General features: G+C 31.3%; 1 protein-coding gene across 16 annotated transcripts in view; it reads left to right on the top strand.

Moving 5' to 3' along the window:
• Positions 1 to 20,381, top strand: part of Pcdh15 (protocadherin related 15) — a 702,462-nt gene that overhangs the window by 636,798 nt on the left and 45,283 nt on the right. For all 16 annotated transcript variants that reach the window (XM_076835193.1, XM_076835192.1, XM_076835191.1 and 13 more), the window contains 2 exons: positions 10,438 to 10,653; positions 17,391 to 17,479. In XM_076835193.1, coding sequence (XP_076691308.1) covers positions 10,438 to 10,653; positions 17,391 to 17,479 — 305 coding nt within the window. The remainder of the gene's footprint in view (positions 1 to 10,437; positions 10,654 to 17,390; positions 17,480 to 20,381) is intronic.

Genomic DNA, 20,381 nt, shown 5'->3' with positions numbered 1-20,381 from the left:
TTATAAAGGTAGAAGAAACTGTGTGTTCAAGGATTGGAAATTTAAAAGAAAATAGATTGTTAGAAAAAGTATAATAAATCATGTAGTTTTGGAGAAATATGTATACAGTAAATGTAGGGCAAGAATTTGAAATAGTAAACTGGCCTGAGATTGTCTTTGCATTAATTTTCTAGAAGATTGGAGCTCTCGATTTTTTAAGCTATTGCTAGTGAAACACAGGAAGATCTAGAATTGGGCAGTGTAAACTTGGTAGAAAGTTAATAGAAGTGAGAGATATTGTAGAGTTAGAAGGCTGAAAGTTTGCTGATGAGGTGAGATTAAACAGATGAAGAGAATGCTGAAATTTTTAGTTCAGTTTCATCCTGAGAGGGTGATCCTCTTCCTAGGTAAAGAAAATATAGAAAGAGGAGAAATTATGGTAGACAGAAGAGGACATTGCAGGATAGAGGAGAAACTGAATTTGGTTTACATTGATTGAACTTAATGTAACTATGAAGCAGAGAATAGAAAATAATGAGTATATTATTTAACTTGCTTTGAATGCCAAAAGATGGATGTATAACTATGAATTTATGGCAAATAGTACAGTTTGCCTACAGAGTTGAAAGACAAAGCTTTCAATAAAAATATACATTTTGTAATTCAAAATTTACATTCAAACTAGTCTCCTCTCTCACAGAGGGCTCAAAGTGTGATTTTTTTTTGTTAATACATCCATTGAATGCAGCACAATTTATATTTTGATATAACTGAAAATTAGAACAAGAGATTTTAGAGTACATTGGAAAGCATCTTGGAGGAAATTACAATTAGTCTTCATATTAGCTATAATGAAGGAAACAAAAACATAATTAATTAGCTAATATTTATTTTCCAAAATACTATACAAGGAAGCAAAGGAAAACTTTAAAATGTCTGCATTATTATATAAATGCAGGTCTTCCCTATTTTAGACTGCCACTGCCTATATAATATAGAATATTGCAGTATGCATATATTTTTTTAAAAAAACAAACATTTTGCTTTTCTTTAGCTCAGTTTTTTTAATCTTCAAACACATGTTGTCCTGTGATTTTTGGCATCACTGTTTAAATTTTGATAAACTCCATAAATAAATAGCCCTGTAAGAATCTGTAATTCAAATTGTACATACCTTTGTTTCTACTCTGACTTGTATTTTACTTTTTAGAATACCTCAGAATTATACTAGACTTTTACTTAACTCTACAAATTGTAAATGGATATACTGAAATTAAGAAGTATAAATATTGCGTGGGGGGTAACCTTCCTGACATTCTTAAGCAAAATCAAACTCTGGAGTTTTTTATTTTATTTCATCTCTTCTTTTGTTTTAGCAGAAATCTTGAGTAACCTTATACATAGATAAATCTACTTGATATTTCCTTACTCATATTTTTTCATAGACTAGGCATATTATCATTAAAGGCTTTAAAATGAAAGTATCTTTGTGATTTCAAAAAATGAGTGTAAAGCTTAAGTAGCTCTTAGAAGCTAACGAGCTCTTTTCTTTTTGCTCCTTGCAAACGCAGCTTGATGTACAGACATTAGTTGGTGGAAGTCTGAGGTCTAAACACTTTTGCCCCTACATTCTAAAACATTTTCATTCTGTCTGAAGAAAAGTGAAACTTCAGTGCTGTTAAAAATGGGTCTAATTGAGAAGCTAACGTTAGCATTATTGGGTTTAAATGGATTTGGAAGTTCTTAGGACATCACTAATTATTTCACTAATATTTCTGCATCTGTAGTATTCATTTAGGCAACAGAGGAGAACAGTTACTTAGGCTGTTAAAAAATTAATGGTCTCACCTACTCCTCTATATGATAGAGGCAATTATTCATTCGGTGATTTCCTCTTAATGTTGGGCACCTGTATGCATTAAAATTTCCAGATGAGTTCTTAGCAACTCATAAATGGTTGCCTGTATATATGTTTTCATTTAAAAATATAATTACAGCACATATAATTATAATATTCATTTTTGGTTTTTATTCTTTTTAAACAACTCTAGACATAACTTTTCTGATTTTATTAACCAGGAGGAACTCATAAAAGTCAGTGAATCAAATATTCTGGGGTTTCCTCTCCCAGATATTAATGAGCCCAGTATTAATTATTTTATTATAAAGAAACTTATGTAATAAATAAAATGACATTGATTCTTTAGTAAATTTGACTCATCTGGTTTCCCTGATGAGTCAGTTTTAATTTTTAAGCATGAATTTAGCCAATCTTGTTAATTGCTCCTTTATCACTATCTAAAAATTGATAGAAGAGATTTATTATATTTATTTATTTATGCTTTTACTAGACTATCTCTATAAATTTTCCCCAATTTTAATAAAGCAATGTGGTTATATTCATAATGGTCCATAATATTTTTTTAAAAATATGGCTGTTTGCTCTATTCATGCCTAAGTTTATTCACTGATGACATTATAGGTAACATTTTTATTTTCTCTGAGAGTCAAAGAAGTAAAATTTTTTCTGAAAATTAATTAATCCTAAATAAAAATATAAATGAATTTTGCTTTATATATATCTAATATCTTTTCTTTTTTAGGGATAGTATTTTATTATAGAGTATAGACTATCTAGTATGATTAACCTAGTCATTAACGGGAGGATTGATACATTTTTTGTAAATATAGACATAATAAGTAGATCTTATGCCCTATCATTTTATTTTGATTTTCTTTTATCATTTGTCCTATATCTCTTTTTCTCTCCTCTTTAAAATATTATTTTGCAATTTATTTTTTTCTTACTCCATGTTTCCCTTGTATGTTTCAAGGCTTTACACTCTATTCCCAGTAAGTAAGGGGTACCTAGAAATATTAACATAAATGTTGTACCTAATAATATCGATGTCCCTGTTATCCTGAGTATCTTTAAGAGTGTTAGAACATTCAAGTCTAGTTACTCACTTTCCTATTTACCCATTATTGCATTTGAATATTTTATTTTTTGACCACACACAATAGTATAATTATTGTACTATAGTGACCATTTTTACACAGATATACCACTTCCTTTGCTTTTACAATTTTTTTCTAAATCTTAACTCTTCCATCTGGAATCACATTCCTTTCATTTCAGATAAACAATTGAGACCTTTCCATGTGTATATTTTCATAACAAACTCTTTAAATGTGTAAAAATTTGTTCATTTTACCCTTGTTCTTTAAAGTCATTTTCATTATAATTTTAAATTTATAGTTATTTTCTCTCTGAAGGTTGAAGATATATTTTTTTTCATATCATCTTCCTTAAATGTTGCTGTGGAAAAGTCAACCTATCAAGCTACTTCTAAAACCCTTGGAAACTTCACTTTGGGGCTTGGGTGTGGTATATGATGTTCTATATTTTCTATATGTTATATGGTTTCTAGGTGTGAGTTGTTTGCTCTACCTAAAGGTTATTACATTCTTAAATCTGTAGGTAGCTGTTTTTAATATAGTCCTGGAAAATTCTGTTTGTTTTCTTATCTCTATTTTTGACATTATGATCAGATGTTTGTCAAACTTGCTCACTTCAATTCCATATCTAAAATACTTTAAATGAGTTTTCATTTTGGGGGCTCTGGATAATTTCTTTGCTCTATGATTCAGTTTACTAATTCCTTAGTCAGATCTTCCTAATCTGCTAATAATCCCAATTTATGAATTTTTAACTCAAAATATATTATTTTTAATTTCTAAAAGACACTTCTAGCTTCTCAACTATTTCCATTATTTATTCGTGTTTTTAAGATGGTTATTAAATTTACTGAAACATATTAAATTTATTTACTTCATACTCTATGTCTAATGTTTATTTTTAAAGTACTTTTACTATCAGTGACTGGGCTATTGTCATTCAAAGATCATTTTTCTTAAATTCTGAATGTGGTTTGTTCATTCATTCAGGTAGTGCTATGATTTAGTTATGAGCCATCCCCAAAAAGCTCATGTGTGAGACAGTGCAAGAAAGTTTAGAGGTGAGATGATTGGGTTATGAGAGCCTTAACTTAATCAATGCATTAATCCTCTAGTAGGGATTAACTGAGTCCTAACCAAAGGCACATAGGATATATCTAGAGGAGATAAGTTAATGGAGGCATGCCTTCAGGGTATATATTTTGTCCTTGGTAAGGGCAGTCTTTCTCTCTGCTTATGGATAGCCATGTCCTGATGCACTTTCTTCCACCACACTCTTCTGCCATGATGTTCTAACTCATCTCTGGCCCAGAGCAATGGAATTGGCCATCTATGGACTAAAGCCTCTGAAATCATGAGCCCCAGATAAACTTTTCTTCCTCGAAAATAGTTATTCTCGTTTTTTTTTTTTTCTTCAGAGCAACAAAAATGCTGACTATAGTAGATAGTACACAGAAACTTTGGACTTTAAAACTCAGAATATTATGATTTTTTTCTTGGGTTAGGCAAATTCATTATTGTGATTAAAGGCTTTAGACTCAGATAATGAAATCTCAAGGAAATTTTGTTCTCACTGTACACAATGTGACAATTTCAGCCAGACCACTATCTTTGCAATTGTTTGGTGATGATAGCAGCAGTAGTTAGGAAAAGAGATGAATTTAGTTTTCTGGGTAGTGCATCTTATTTGATTTATTTCCAGTATTACAACTTGGTCCTCTTCAAGACTAGTTCTAGTTCATCAACTTCTAGTTCATCCAATTCATTAAAAAAAATCAAGTAAGTAAAAGCCACCATCAATATTAAGATTACTGTATTCCTTCATTCATTTGTACATGCTGGCTGCCATATCAGAATATCATAGGCTAAGTGGATAATATACCATATTAATTAATTTCTCATGACTTAAGAGGTAAGGAAGTTTAAGATTAAGATATCAACAGATTCAGTGCCTGGTGAGAGCTGCCTTCCTGGTTCATAGGGTTGTCTTTCTGCTTTGTCATTGCATGGAAAAGTAGGTAAGAAACTCTATGGGTGATTAAACTCTACTAATACCATTCATGTGAGCTCTTCGCTCATATCCTAAGCACCTCCAAAAGAGCCAACCACTTAACAACATTGTTGGTAAAAGCTCGATCCTTGTCCCAAATACCAATCTAATAACAAGGACACAGTTTTGAGAAGAAGGAAAAAGAAAGTGTATTGCTTTCTAGCAAAGGAGAAACACAGGGGCCTCCTTTCCCAGAAGCTGTGATTCTGCCCATCAGCAGGAACAGGAGGCTTTTAAAGAGCTGATTCAAAGGCTACATTCCATGTGTTCTCTGTTGGCATTGTATTCAGTTGTTAATTTGAAGTCATTTCTGAGATCTTCTGGTACCTTCCCCAAAGACTGGATTACTTTGTTCCTTTGGTGGGTGTGTACTCAAGGACAGATAACTTGGTCTAGGATGGGGAAGAAAGGTAATTATGTTTCCCCTGAGATTAGGGAGGGGAAAAGATTAGGAAGGAGTCAAGAGAGATGAAGAGAAAGAAACATGTCCATTTAAAAAATAAATTGCAGTAGCAGAGCAGCAAGGGCTATATTCAAAGCACACAGTAGACCCCTTTTACATTATCATATTGGGATGAGAATCCAACATATGAATTTTGGGGGAACATAAGCATTCAATCTATAGCACTTGGTTTTTGATCTGCATATTTATTGTTTTCTTATCATCTCCTTATTTAATCTAGGAAGAATTCTTAGAATAGTTTATTAAGCATTTGATACTATTTTCACTGAACTTTTATTCTTGGTATTAAGTCTGACAAATATAGTAGTTTACAATGAGACCTACCCAAGGAAACTACAAGCCATTTGGGTGATTATGAGCAATTTACTAATCCTTCTGTGCTTCTACCTGTAAAATAGTTGCAATAGAACCTACTCAAAGGAAAGGATGTAATAGATAATGATATAATGCATGTAGAGTTTTTACATGATACTTGGCAAATTAAATTTCCAATAAATGTTGACAGAAACAGCAGCAGCAATGTTATACATATACTGTAAAACAGCACAAGACTGGTTGATCTGAGAGTAAGCAGATTCAAGGACTGCCTTCAGTAGTGGGGAGAGGCAGAGGTCTGGCTGCTTTTTTTAAAAAAAAATGGTCATTAAGTAAAGGAATTGGAGATAGTGATTGTAGAGAGATTTTCTGAGAAACTGAACAGTGCAAAATAGATATAAAAGTTGTAGGGATATCATCAGAAAAGGGTACAGAGTAGTTTCATTTTGTTTTAATGAGAAAAGGCATCATGTGTTTTTATAATCTTCTGAGTAAAATGTTAAAAGGACAAAGATAAATAGAGCATCATATGTTAGGAGTGAGTCAGATCAAGGCCTAAGTGCCTTTAGCAGGAGAGGAGTGTCAGCTCTTTCTCTGGGATTTGAAGAAAGCAGTGGGAGTAAGTACAGATGTAGGGTTTTTTAGTTAAATGATAAGAATTTAAGAAATTTCACACTTAATATCCTCAATTTTTATGTAAATTAGAACTTCCTCATCTCCAGAGGAGACTGAAAGAAAAATTAAAGAAAAGGGCCAACTGTCGTGGTGCAACCCTGTAATCACAGTGACTACAGAGCCTGTGGCAGGAAGATTGCAAGTTTAAGGCCAGTCTCATCAACTCAGCAGGATCTTGTATTAAAAAAAAATTAATAAAAGGGGCAGGGATGTGACTCAGTAAAGTGTCCCTGGGTTCAACCACCAGTACCAAAAAAAGAAAAGTGTGAATTTTAGGATTGGGCGGGGGCGGGAGGGAGAGTTACCACAAATAGATATAACAAAGATTTTCTAAATAGAAGAAAGGCGCAGTTGACTTCAGATTTTTTGGAGCTATAGCAGCACTAATAGTCTGCCTGATTATTTAATCTTTTCACTCTTCAGTCACCAAGAATAAATTGATATAAGATTGATCTAAGAGAATAAAGGTCCTGGTTTTGTGGAAGGATAAAATTATGAGAACTGTTTAACCAGCTGTAACTTCTAGGATGGAGCAGAAAGGAACATGAACTCTCATGCAATGGATGCAAAGATGTGGGACTCAAAATGTAGTGACAATAAAGAAGGCTGAATTGAACATGATGATGGAAATTGGGGTCACAAATTTATAACTTGGTGTTTAAGTGTCCAGAGATGGCATATTTCCCTGCAAACAATTTCAGCATGAGGCACAAGATCACAATTACTATGAAATTGAGAGGATACCTCAGATTTGAAGATGATTTGCTAGATGTGTTATCTATATGAACACTGAGGTTATTAAAGAAATGAGAATTAAAAGTGGAAAGGAGAAACTGAGAGCTAGATACCAATACTCCTATTCAATAACAAGGATGGAGGGTGAACATTTTAGATAAGTGTTTGGATTTTATTTGAGCAAGAGGTTTTGCAATTTTGATTCAAAAGTGATATAGAAACAATAAAGGAGAGAAAAGAAAACAAAAATAAGATTATAAAAAAAACTTTACAGACTTTAAGCTCTCTAAAAAATGATTAGTATGTTATTTGGTTAAGGGAGTTAAAATCTTATGATTACATGACTACATAAATAAATCTAAAATGGTTAAGGGTTAAATTTCTTTATTCATGGGAAAACATCATGATATGGAAAAATATTAAATCTTTTGGCTAATATGATCAAAATTTAAATTATTAGTAACACTTTATTTGGACATAACTCCATATATACTATATATATATGAGAGAGATTGAAAGACCCTCCGACTCCCTGTCCAAGGAAGAACGCACGAGACACTGGCTGCAAAAAACATGAGGCAATTTATTGATACACAGGCGCCTGCGGGTGCTCAGCAAAACCTCAGCCGGAGCTTTGATGAACTAGCACACCGGGCTTTGGGGTACAGGTCTTTTATAGGATAAAGGGGCAGGTTTCACGCGCGCGGTAAAGCAACAGGTTTCTTATTGGTTATTTTGAACCCAGCATATATGTTCCCAGAAAAACACATTAGAAAAACCACATATTTGCACTCTGTTTTTTTCTGTTCTTGCTTATCAGTTCCTATTTGCCTAAGAATGCCCTGGGACCTGGTTTTTTTGTTCTTTCCCAACCATCCTGTTTTTTTCACAACACGCCCTAATGGTTTTTTTCACAACACGCCCTAATGGTTTTGCAATTGGGCTTCAGGGTTGCTAGGGTCTTTCAAGATAAAGAGAGAACAATGATACACATATATTAAAATGTTATTTCTTGAGCATTTCTTTACATTTTTTGGATAAGGAAACTAGAAACTGTTTCAAAGTCACATATGACTTTGGAGCCCATGTCACTCCAAAACACAATACAAAAGTAAACAAACAAAATTAATTTAAAATTAATTAAAGTAGGAAGTACAATGATACAATACACCACTAAAACTCTCACTGGGTTTTTACATCCTAACCCAAATTTAGAATTGTGTTCTAAATTTTTTATTGATATTTTTGATGTGGATCATTGTGTAACTTACATCTTGTCATTATTTCATGAAAAGAACATCTTGTTGTTAACTTTGTATAATTATAATCTATACACTCCCATCAGAGTTAGATGTTGAGATCCTAAATCATGTATTTATTATAATTTGAGTTGACTCAAACTTGAAAATGCCCTCAAATGCTCATAAGAACAGCATGCATTAGAATTTCCATGATTCACTCTTCCTTACTGGTATTTAAATATGTAAACTTGAAAAAGAGGGGGGAAATTTGAAAAATGCTAATGATCCTGGCAGCTATTCTCAACAATTATCTTCAGGAAGTAAATCATGGATATTCTAGTATCATGTCCATTTAAAAAATAGAAGTTAAAGTGCGGTTATTGCTGCACTATATATATAATATATATGCAGAGTTTCATACTTAAAAAGGCTAATAAACGTGATTTGAAATTTTGTCTCATTTTTTACTAATTGCTCCAAATAACTATGAAAAGTTATTTTAAAAATTCCTAGATATTTCTGAAATAAAATGACTAATTCTACATCTAAACTTTTACATTAAATGACTATTTTTTCAGAAAGGCATGTTAAAAAAGCTCTTTAATCTTTTAAGATGAAATATGGCTATAGTATAGTTATCAAAATTTAATGAATTATGGATATTATCAAAGTGAACCTATTTATTGAAACTGTAAGTTAATCATAGGAACTGTGTATAGTAGCCTAATGTACCAAACAATCACTATTATTTTATAGTGACCATATTTTCTTTTCTAAATGTGATTTCATTGTTATACAGCATTTATTTTATAATAAAAAGTCTTAGAATCTCACAAAATAAAATTGAGTGAAAGTATTTAAACATACAATAGAGCATATTCTATGGTTCCATTAATACAGATTTAAAAAATATGCATAACTAGTCAATGACCCAAGGAAAGGATTGCAGTTTCCCAAAGGAAGGTGGATAGGCCTGGAATGGTTCAGAGCACATCCTGAACATTGGTGATGTTCAATCTCCTGATGCAGATGCTGGACAAATGCATATTGTGTAAAACTCTATTGAGCTGTACACTCACAACTTGCACAATTTTTGGCATGTTTTTATAACTTAAAATTTACATTATCAATAATTTGCTCTAGGGATAATTCCTATGTTAATCAGAGATTAAAAGTTTAATATTCCACTAAATTTTTGGCTGCTTTGGCATTAATAATAAATTCATTCATTAGTATAGGACATTTCACTTTTAAATAACTTTGAAAATGACATTCTTAATTTTTTTAAAATTAGAAACCACAGAACCAACATTATATATTATGGTCACAGCTATATTTATAAATAAATAGAAAAAAATCTAAGCAAATGAATAATCCTTTTAAATTCTAAATGATAAGAAACTTAAACAGATTTTTTTAAGTCACCTGCCACCAATAACAAAACCTGGTAAATCAGGATACAAAATGATTAAGAAAGAAATTGGATTAGTAATACCTTCTGTATTTATGATTATAGCATTAATTTATTGAGATCATTTTATACATTCCTAAATTTATTTGTTAAAAACTCTAACTTAGATTTACCTTTCTGTCATTTTAACATTTTGTGCAGTCTTTTAAGTTGATCTCCTTCTGGCTATATGCTAGATTTTTAAAAAATCATATAGTATTCCCAATACATGAAGACAATCTTCAGGTAACCAGCCAGTCCCACCCTTCAGCAAATTATGAATCACAACTCAGAGTTGAACTTATCAGGCATATCAGTCAAAAAATTAACTTATTTCTTCCTCCATTGTCTATGTACTTCGTATTCACATTTCAGTAATCATTCTCATAATAACCATTCAACACCATGGATGCAAAGTACATAAATACACATCATGATATTCAGAAAAAAAAAAAGAATTTTAGGACAACGTTATTGTATTATTACAACAACCTTAAAAACATAAATAGTCCCTTCAGTAAAGATTAGTTTTTCTTGTCAATTTATAATCTTATTTTTTTCTCTCTCCTAGGCTACTGATAAAGATACTGGTAATTATAGTGCTATGGCATACAGACTCATAATACCACCAATTAAAGAGGGAAAAGAAGGGTTTGTGGTGGAAACATACACAGGACTCATCAAGACTGCTATGCTCTTCCATAATATGAGAAGATCTTACTTCAAATTTCAAGTTATTGCAACTGACAACTATGGAAAGGGACTGAGTGGAAAAGCTGATGTACTTGTAAGTAGAGAAAACTTCAGAAGTTTAAATTACACACAGCTGGGCAAGTGGTGCATTCCTTTAATCCCATGAATTTAGGAGGGTGAGCTAGGATGATCTCAGCAACTTAGAAAGGCCCTAAGCAACTTGGACCTTATCTCAAAATAAGATATAAAAATGATTGGGAAAGGTGGCTCAGTGATTAAGTGCTCCTGGGTTCAATTCCTGACACCAAAAAAGAAATAAAGAAAGAAATTGCATACGATACTATTCAGGAGATTGTATTTTCAGCTCAGAATATTTTTAGGAATAATTTAAAACAGGTTTCTGAAACATAAATATCATTAATTTTCATCCACATTTTTAACATCTAGCCTTTTGTAATTTAGAAAACAGTAAAAAATGTTTTGTAGCAATTTGTAATCAGTAATATTGTTCTGACTTTCTCTTGGTCTGTGCACAAGTTCAGTGGTAGATCATTTCCAAGAATAGTTTGATACTAGTTTTTATTGAATATATTTAAAACTAATTCACATATCCTGTGCAATTGCTACTGAGTTGGAAGTGTGGACTATTTGGACTTTTCTATGATAAATCTAATAAAAATCAGAATTATTCTTGAATATAGCCACATAAAGATGGAGTAAAGCATAGTTTATGTATTATTCTTCTTGTCATAATAAATCTTAATTTCTCACAGTTCTAAGTTATGCACAATGAGTACCTTAAAGTCTAAATAATAAGATCACTACACAAAGTATAGTCAAAATATGATAAAATAAATACAAAAAAATATATAAATAAATAGAATATATGTATAATGTGAATAGAGTATATATATGATTTATATATAAATAATGTGAAATTTATGTTTATTTTAAAATTTATACTTTATAAATAATATATGAAAATTTTAGTATATGCCAAAATATAGTTACAAGGAAAAATTCAAATAAATCATAATATTATATACATATATAATATGCATATCATATATTATTATATTCTGACACAAACTAAGAGCATCAGGAAAGCCATCTCAGCAAAATTACATAATCCTAGAGTTCAAAAAAGTAAGATATAAAAGGAATGGCTTCTATGCACCAGACACAATATGTGCCAAAACCAAGGGGAAATAAAAGATGACAAGTTTGAAAAAGTCACAGAAATTTATTTACTCAGCAGAGAAGAATGTGAGAAGGAACAAGAATAATTAATAAGGCTAGAAATTACAATAGGTGGTCCATGGAAAAAACTTAAGCCACATGAAAAATGTTGGTACTTTTCCCTAAATACAGTGGGCAGCCACTGGAAAGTTTTAGTAAGATTGGTATAAAAGAAGGTTATTAAACTTAGAAGAAGGCTTCTTGTTTAGTACAAATCTAGTTCCCCCCTGAGATGGCACCATTTTTACTGCTGCTTTATTAGTGGTGGCTTTTGTTTGATTCTTTTTCATTTTTGTCTGTCACAGTCTTCATACTGCCCACTGGTAGAGTAGGATCTTCTGTGTACAACCTCATCACTTCTAAACCCTATCTTCCTTCTAAGAGTCCAGTCTTCATTCTCATGATCTGTCACTCACTACTTCCCGTGATCTCCCAAACCTTGGATCATTATCCATCATATATATGACTTTAGCTCCTGAATTACTGTTCACTATCTCCACCAATTCTATGAACTTAATTTTTTAACATCATTCTTTATATGCAATGATGATTTTTTTCAGCGATCAAAACTCACATTCCTTGAATGCCTTCTTTCCCATGACTTTGCCCTCCCGCCTATTTCAACCATTCAGAGCCGTTATCTTTGCCAGTACCTCCATAATCTCCATTTCAAACCTCTTACTCTTTGACTATAATGCTGAATGTGTCTAACTAAATTTATCACTCTTTTGTCACCACTAGGACCTTTATTCCAGTTAGCTGACAATATATTTTCTGTCCATCATGTTTCTATTGAGACCTCCTAATGTTCTCCTTTCTTGCTTATCAGCTTTATGGCATATTTTCAATTATAATAAACATGTTAATATAAAAATTTAGCTTCCTTTTTTTCTATTTTATTTATGGTTCTCCAGAAAAAACAGAACTAATGGATTTACTAGACTGGTTCAGTTATAAGGCTGAAAAATTGCACAACATCCATCTGGAAACTGAACCAGGGAATCTTGGTAGAATGGTTCAGTCTAAGAAGCCAGAAGCCTGACAACTGGGAAGCCTGATGACATAGCTAGCAATTTAAGACTGATGGCTTAGAGCTCCCAGAAGTCAGAGGCCCTGGAGTGTATATCCAAGGAGAAGAGAAAATATGACCACTTAGAAAGGAAAATCCAAAAGGAAAGAGAATATGTTTTTCTTTCTTGTGCTACATTGTTACCTATGGGGCAACCACCAACTGTGTGGTGCAGTCTTCAGTGAGAGCACAGCTCACCCACTCAGTTCATTACCCAACACTCCAGTCTTCTCCAGAAACATCCTCACCGGAAGCTCTTAGAAGTAACACTTTACCAATTATCTAAACATCTCTTAATCCAGTGAAGTTGACAGCCAAGCACATCACCTTTACTGATATACGTATTTAGCAAAGTTGTGACTCTAGTTAACTCCAACTCTCTACTTTCTCTATACCTTTTCCCATGCTGATTTTATGTGCCAAAAAGAAACACAGTAGTATGATTAGTTTCATTTTAACTGAACTTTTATTTTCCAGCATTCACTCTGTATTTCTTCGAGTGTTCACTCTCAATATCCTAGAAAATCTGTTCCCAATAGTCCAGTATATTATCTGCATCCTCATTGTTATTTGATGGAGTAGGATTCTATGTCATAAAGCTAAAACTAGCACTCCACCACTAACTCGACTTACTGATTCAAAACACTTTGCTTCCTTTCATAGTTTTTTTTTTTTATTTTCTATGCTTTATTCCATGAATTCCTTAACTTAAAGACAAAATATGTCTATTTAAACCTGTTTAATAGATATTTACAAAAGTAAGTGCTGTAATCACGTCATTTTGAGAAAACAAATGATAGTATTTACTGCTAATGAAAACATTGAAGCTTTTCAGCACAGATTGGATATTGGAAAGCTTATATCTGCCACTAAGAAATGACAGCTTCTCTTTACTTAAAGATTAACTTATGAGATCAATGATCATAGTAAATAATATTTCTTTTCTTGATATTATATAACAAAGTGTGTCCCATTTGAAAACTCTGACAAAAATCTGAACTAATATTTTCCACATGATTGAAAAAGACATTGAAAACTCATTCATGAGTAAAAGATAAATTCAAATTACAATAAAGATAAATGAATTTTCAGTGTTACTAAAAATGTTTCTAAATGTGGCTTTAGATTTTACATCAAACCTAACCTTGCAGAAATTATCACTTGAGTTTTAATGTAATATCAAAGAAGAAAATACATGATGATCTGAAAAGGCTTTAAAACCATTACTTTTATTTCATGAAAAGTGAGTATATAGTAGAGTTCATTTAAAAGGAACAATGACCAGTTCAAGCAGGAAGTGATGCATGTATCTGTAACTGGATTGTCTAATACTCTAGCTGTCAGTCAAATGTAGCTACTGATCAATGGAAATTCACCTGGTCACCATCGAATGTGCTGTGCACACTGGATTGCAAAGACTTAAGAAGAAAAAAAAATGTAAAATATTTCCTTAATAAGATATTTTATATTGAATATATATTCAGATAACATTAAAGTTTAAAATATTGGGTTAAAAGCATTATTGAAATAATTTTGCCAATTTTTATCTGTCAATGTGGATACCATAAAAATGAAAGTACCATATATATCAGTTGTTTATGAGTTGTGTTGTATTAGATGGCAATCTCTAACTTTTATGGAATCAAGAAAGGGAAATAAAAAGAGAGTATGTTTAAGAGGAAAAATTATAGGGCTTAGAAATAAAATATGTAAATTAGAAACCTCTGTTTTAGAACTCTGTGATTCAAAAATATAAATTTTCTTTTTTATTGTGCCTAGTCATTTTAACCTATTACAAAAGCAATACCTACAATGATATAAATCTATATTTTGAAAAGTTTCACTTATAATCAACCTATAGAGCTGAATTAAGGAAATCTGTAGGATATTTTTACAATTATGGTATAGGGTTTTGTTATAGTTTAGAGGTGGAGCACATGCTTAGCATGCACAAGGTCCTAGGCTAAATCCCCAGCACCACACAATAAAAGCATAAAGATATAAAATTATGGTGTAATTAATCCTTATGAATTTCTGAAATATCTTCATAGTGTTATTATGGGAAAGGAACAATTTTAGAGGTAATCTAAGACAATATATTTGTAGTTAAATGTAGCCTGAGTTTTATTAATTTAACAGAAATAGACATATATACTTTTTCATTTCTTTCTTTCTTTTCTTTTTTTGGTTCTGGTGATAGAAGCCAGGGGTGTTTAACCACTAAGGCCACAAGTGCTCTTTATTTATTTTTTTTTTAGATAGAGTCTAAGTTTTTGAGGTTGGTCTTGAACTTGTGATCCTCTTGCCTCAGGCTCCCTGAATCACTGGGATTATAGGAGTGTGCCACCACATTCATTATATTCCTCTTATGTCCTAAGAATACAAAATTATGTCAGAATTTGTCAAGATCTAAGAATATTTTTGAAAAATTATAAACAATCTGTAGATATTTCTGAGGACCTAAAATATTACTTACTTTTTACATTGATTCAGTCAGAATTTAGTTCCAAAGCTGACTAATAAATTTAAAATCTTTTTGAATAAGTTGTTTCTCCAGAATGCAGCAAAATCATTGATAGTCCTTAAAAGGCCAATGATAGTTACTTATATCTGCAATGCCAAATTTTGCTTCCCTACTATATAAATTGATTGAATTCTAAATATTTATTTATAAATCAGCTGCTCAATAGCATAAGACAAGCACAGAAAGTCTATAGCTTCCTTGCACCCACATATAACTAACAGTCTAATTTTTATTGCTCTAAAATTATTAAGATTCTACCAACAACTGTGGTAATAGAACTTTAGATATTTGAGCTGATGGGGTAAATATATAATAAAAAGTCCAAAATTTTAGTGCTTTAACAAAACAGATTTTCTTTTTCTCTCATATGACATAACAAGAGAGTATACATGTTTGACTAGTGTCCTTTATAGTTATTCAAAAAAGTTCAGAGACTTAAGCTCCTCCCCTTTTGTACTTCTCTTCTTTATGGCTTCTTCATCCTGATGTAGATGGGGGCGGATTTCTCAGATAAAAGAAGTCTAATATTATTAATTCTTTCCCTTCCTGTCTTTACATTGGCAAGAACTTGATCATATGTCTGTAATAACCAACCTGGAAGTCTGGGAAATCTATTTTTACAGTGATCCCACTAGGAAAACAGAAAGAGCTGGGTGAACAGTTAACCAGTGCTTATTACATATTATCAAATATGCATTTATCAAATATGCCTTGAATGCATTTTATTCGAGCCCAAATGCTGATAAGGAAAAACATGTTTATTAGATATAGGGACAGATCTATAGAGACACATCCAACCGGACGGATAGTGATGTTAACCTGTATTAAAGGAAATAAAGAATGATTATCCCTATTCTCTCTCATCCCTTCAATATACTGCTTATGTTCTTCATTGCTTTGCCTGTCAATAACTACCATGTTATCACTCCTGAACCTCCTCCCACTAAGTAGTTGGAAGTACTTCCACTCAAATACACTGGGATAGCTCCTCATTCCTGAGGCCACTAGTTCAGAACTTCTGAGTCCAGGTGAGAGGGCAGTTATAGGATATGATGGGAGGTTCAGGAGGTTCAGGAGGTTCTGGTGAAGATATTTCTTGTTTAAATAATATGTTATGATTGTTATTTTTCCAGGATATTTCTTTTTCACTAGATTTTTTTTCTGACTTTTCCTGGTCTAATATTAAGAGAGAGAGAGAGAGAGAGAGAGAGAGAGAGAGAGAGAAGGAAAGAAACAATTTTCTAAGTTTTATATATGTACATCTAGAGATTTTTCATGTGTTTTTCTGCTAAAACTCAAAAGTAATTTGAAAAGGTTTCTACATAACTTTGTTATTTTTATCCAGGACCAATAAGAAAAGAAGAAGTTACATAAAAACTGTGAAAATCAATTTTTCTGATGAAGTTACGTGATTTTTGTAAATAAAGAATCAGGTCTGATCTGTTTAAGTAAAACTTAGGTATTTGGGTCCAGATAGTTATATAATGAGTTAGAAGTACAGAGGTCACACTGCCAATGTTAACTGTTGTGCATAGGTGATAAGCCAACAGATCCCTGGCTTATTATACAGTCTTCAGACCTGATGTATTACGCTAAAAAAAATGGTTAGAAATGTTTTTAATTATTTGAAAACATTTTCCATAATAGTTTGCATTTCTTCTCTTCATTGAAATATTCAGCAAATCTGAATTTTCTTTCTAAATAGTAATATTCAGTAGAATTAAATGGTAGCTGAGCTCTTCAAAGGAATTGTGTGTACTCTGATTTGCAACACTTTCACTTCTCCCAGTAATGTTGTGACTACTTCACATTTAATTTAATTGAGTGATTGCTATAACTATTGACTCTGACTCCCTGATAATGCATCTATGTGCAACATAGATGGTAGAGAAGTTGGGCCTTATATAAAAAGTAGATGGCAACATAAAATTATTCTCTCTATACATTGTGTTGAATTTCTGAGTAAAAATAAATGAGTTATTTTTCTTCTTTTTTTCAGGTCTCTGTGGTCAATCAGCTGGATATGCAAGTCATTGTTTCCAATGTGCCCCCTACTTTAGTGGAAAAAAAGATAGAAGATCTTACAGAGTAATGGATTTTGTTTACTTATATATTTATTTTCATATGACTGTTTTTAATTTTATTAAGTCATTTTAATCATTATGATATTCAGATTAAAGCTATCTTTTAAAAGAGTTTCTTTATGATAAGTTAGATTACTATTTTCTCTATATAGCTTCATTGGAAATATGTAAATATTTTGATACTACCTTCAAGGATCAATAAAAGGTTTGAGAAGATTTTATTATTCTGAATGCTTTGATTGATACAGCAACAAAACTTCAAAAGACTGCAAATTGCTAATATTTTGGCAATTAAATCCATAGTTTAATGTATGCTTCATTTGCAGTCCTAGATTATATAAAAAATAAAATGTATTATGTTAGCAATCCAGCTAGTCCAGAAAATGTTAGTTTTAAAAATAGTATGTCTCAGTTTCTAGAGATTATTCTATAAAACCATATTAAAACTAATTTTGAACAATATGTCTTCTTAGTTATATAAAACATGTAGCATGTTCTTATTCTTTGTTAACATTGGACATTACATGGTCAAATATGTTGTTGACTCAGTTATAGGTGCCATTATTTATTAGGCTGCTATTCTCTAATTTTATACTATCACACAGTATTAAAATATCTTCACTATTTCATTCTAAACTATCTTAACATATTTTGTATTTATTTGTGTGTTTTTGTGTTTGTTCTGTGCTTTCATATGGTACCCTTTTTAAACTCTAACCCTTTATTCTGTTTTATTTCTCTCCAAAGCATTATCTAATATTTTGACAAATATGTCATTTTCCCACTAGAATATAATCTTTATGTAGGTAGGAAAATTCTTTTTATTGCTCTAACTGTAGTTATATAGTAGGAACTTGATACTTCTATTCAATGAGTGTCTTGTGCACAAAAAATCATGATGCCTTTTCTTTATATTTAATTAAACTGAAATAGAAAATCCAAAACAAAAGTACAGTTTTGTAGAGATTTGTAAGACATGATGACCTTATTAGATATGTGTGGATGTGATCATATGAAGAAGAAAAAAATTGTTTTACAACTTCAGATAAATGTATGATTACAAAAGGAGCTTGAACTTCATATGACTGGTTTGTAACACAGACTATAACAACTGATTGTTTCAGACCTAAGTGTCACCTTTGGTCAATAAGAACTAATAAAGCCTATAAGATTGTTGAGAACTAAATAATATACCTTTACAATGAATATTATGAATATACAATGAATGTTAAACTTTTTACATAAAGAGGATTTTATATAAAGGACAGTTCAACTTTACATAGAATGATATCATGTTTTTGAACATTTTTAAAAAAGAACTTAACTCTATAATGAATAACAGTTTATGAATTCAAAAGTACATATGAGATTCTATTGTAAATGGGCAAGATAGTTAATACTTGTGGCTATACTTTCTTATCTTGAAAACTGGAATAGACATCTATCTTTTGATAATTTTTTTTTAATACTGGTGATGAAACCCAGGACTTTGCACACACTAAGCAAGCACTCTGCACTGAGGTACACCCACAGCTCTCTTTTAATAATCTTGAAAGTATTAAATATGTCTTTTCCAGTATATTAAACAAAAAGACACATATTTGCTTCATTCCTTTTCTCATTGTGCTAAAATTTCACATAATAAATGTTATCATTTTAGCGATTTTTAAATTTATAACTTTTTATTGTTAAATTTTTATACATTGCTCTTAAACAGATTCCCAGAATGTTTTTATCTTGTGGAACTGAAATTCTATATACATTAAGTAACAAATCTCCCTCTCCTGTTATCCCACCATTTTACTTTCTAAATATATAAATTTGATGACTTTAAATATATCATGTAAATAGAATAATACAATCTCTCCTTTTGTAATTGGCTTATTTCACTTAATGTAATAGCATCAGTATTCATCCATGGTGTATTATGTCACCAGTTCTAGTCATATTTTAAAGCTAAATTTTATTCTATTGTATGTGCCTACTATGTTTTGTTTATCCATTCATCCCTTGAAAAACATTTGGGTTCCTTCTACTTCATGGGTATTGTGAATACTGCTTCTATGAACATAGGTGTACAAATATCTTGTATAGACCTTGATTTCATTTCATGTTTCTGTATATATGCCCACAGTTGAAATTTTTGGAATATATTGGAGTTCTACTTCATTAATATTTTTAAAGAACATAATACTGTTCTATAATATTTGTATCATTTTACACCAAAAGTACACAAAGCTTTGTACTACTTCACATTCCTATCAAAGATTTCTCTTTTTCTCTTAATTTTGTTGATAGTAACCATCATAAAGGATTCAAGGTCATACATTGTTGTGTTTTTCATTTGAATTTTTCTGGTGAGTAATAAAATTGAGCATATTTTTATATGCAATTAGCTGTTTGTATGTAATCTTTGAAGCAATGTGTGAGTTGTTTGACTATTTTCACAGGAGTTATTTGAATTTTTTTTGTAGTTAAGCTGGGGAAGGAAATTCTTCATATATTCTGATATAAACTCCTCAGCTTTTTGTGTGGTTCCATAGGTTACTTTTTTGCTCTGTTGGTTGGGTCCTATAATAAACACAAGATTTTAAATTTGATGTCATCCCATTTGTCTATTGTTGCTTTTGTGAACTATGGTATTGGTATCCCATTCAACAAATCATTACCAAATATAATGGTATGTAACTATACTTATATGTTCTTTACTGGGGTTTTATAGCTTTAGGTCTTACTTGTAGGTCTTTAATCTATTTAAAGTTAGTTTTTATATATGGTATATTCTTTTATATGTAGATACTCAGTTTTCTATCACTGATTGTTAAAGGGATGGTCCTTTCCATTCCTGATTCCTCTTTGTAGATTTTAAAAATATTTTTGTTGTTTTTTAGTTGTAGTTGGACACA

Source organism: Callospermophilus lateralis, chromosome 15, assembly GCF_048772815.1.
Source record: "Callospermophilus lateralis isolate mCalLat2 chromosome 15, mCalLat2.hap1, whole genome shotgun sequence".
Classification (NCBI taxonomy): domain Eukaryota; kingdom Metazoa; phylum Chordata; class Mammalia; order Rodentia; family Sciuridae; genus Callospermophilus; species Callospermophilus lateralis.
Note: the sequence above shows the minus strand (reverse complement) of the source record. Positions and strands in the feature narration are given on the sequence as shown.